A 701-nucleotide genomic window follows, 5' to 3' on the forward strand; every position below is an offset into this window, starting at 1 on the left:
TCTACGTCGCTTTCTTCAAAGGCCGGTGAGTGGTGCGAAAGGAGGCACAGGGTTTCAACTTGGTGCTTAGTAGCTGAGCTAAGAATCACAGTTGGATGACAAAGTAAATCTGGGTTAAAAACTCTAGTATTGCCCCAGAAACGCTGCAGCCTCATGGGATAAAGCAGGGACCTGGTACTCTGCTGTTCCAAATTTTTTAAAGCCATTTTGTTGAGAGAACTTTGTACGTTGAGACACAATCCCCATCAGGCTATTTACCATTTTACCACCTTGACTTTATATCACAGCAAGGAGCATCTCTCTTCTTGCAACCCTCATGAAAGCACAAGGCTAAAGTAAATGCTCTGCATGGCGCAGTCCAGCTAACGCACCCAAAATGAGTTACCGTAGAGGATTTCTGCCAAGGTGTGCCTACGACATTGTAGGAGACAAGACTTGCAGTTTTACTGAGGTGTTTACTCACTGAACAGGACTTACTCTTTAAAATGGAATCATAGAATCCTTGGAAGGGACCTCAAGTATAATCTGGACCAACCTTTTGACAAACGTTAGGTGGTCCCGCTCAAAGGCGCAGAGTTTGACATAAACGACTTTAGGAATCAAATAGAAAAAGTGTAAAATACATAGGCAGTTTCTAATTCTAACCATTGTGCCCTAGATTTGTTGGACGACCAGGAGACTATGTCTACATTTTTCACTCT

The 701-nt window shown here is 43.1% G+C and overlaps 1 protein-coding gene across 1 annotated transcript in view; it reads left to right on the plus strand.

Annotated features, from left to right (window-relative positions):
- ANO1 (anoctamin 1, calcium activated chloride channel) overlaps nucleotides 1-701 on the plus strand; it is a 44229-nt gene that overhangs the window by 34229 nt on the left and 9299 nt on the right. Inside the window, exons 20-21 of the mRNA XM_010138041.1 lie at nucleotides 250-335; nucleotides 659-701. The exon at nucleotides 659-701 is cut by the window's right edge and continues 13 nt beyond it. Coding sequence (XP_010136343.1) covers nucleotides 250-335; nucleotides 659-701 — 129 coding nt within the window. The remainder of the gene's footprint in view (nucleotides 1-249; nucleotides 336-658) is intronic.

The sequence above is a fragment of the Buceros rhinoceros genome, unplaced genomic scaffold (assembly GCF_000710305.1).
Source record: "Buceros rhinoceros silvestris isolate BGI_N320 unplaced genomic scaffold, ASM71030v1 scaffold14396, whole genome shotgun sequence".
In the NCBI taxonomy this organism is placed as follows: Eukaryota; Metazoa; Chordata; class Aves; order Bucerotiformes; family Bucerotidae; genus Buceros; species Buceros rhinoceros.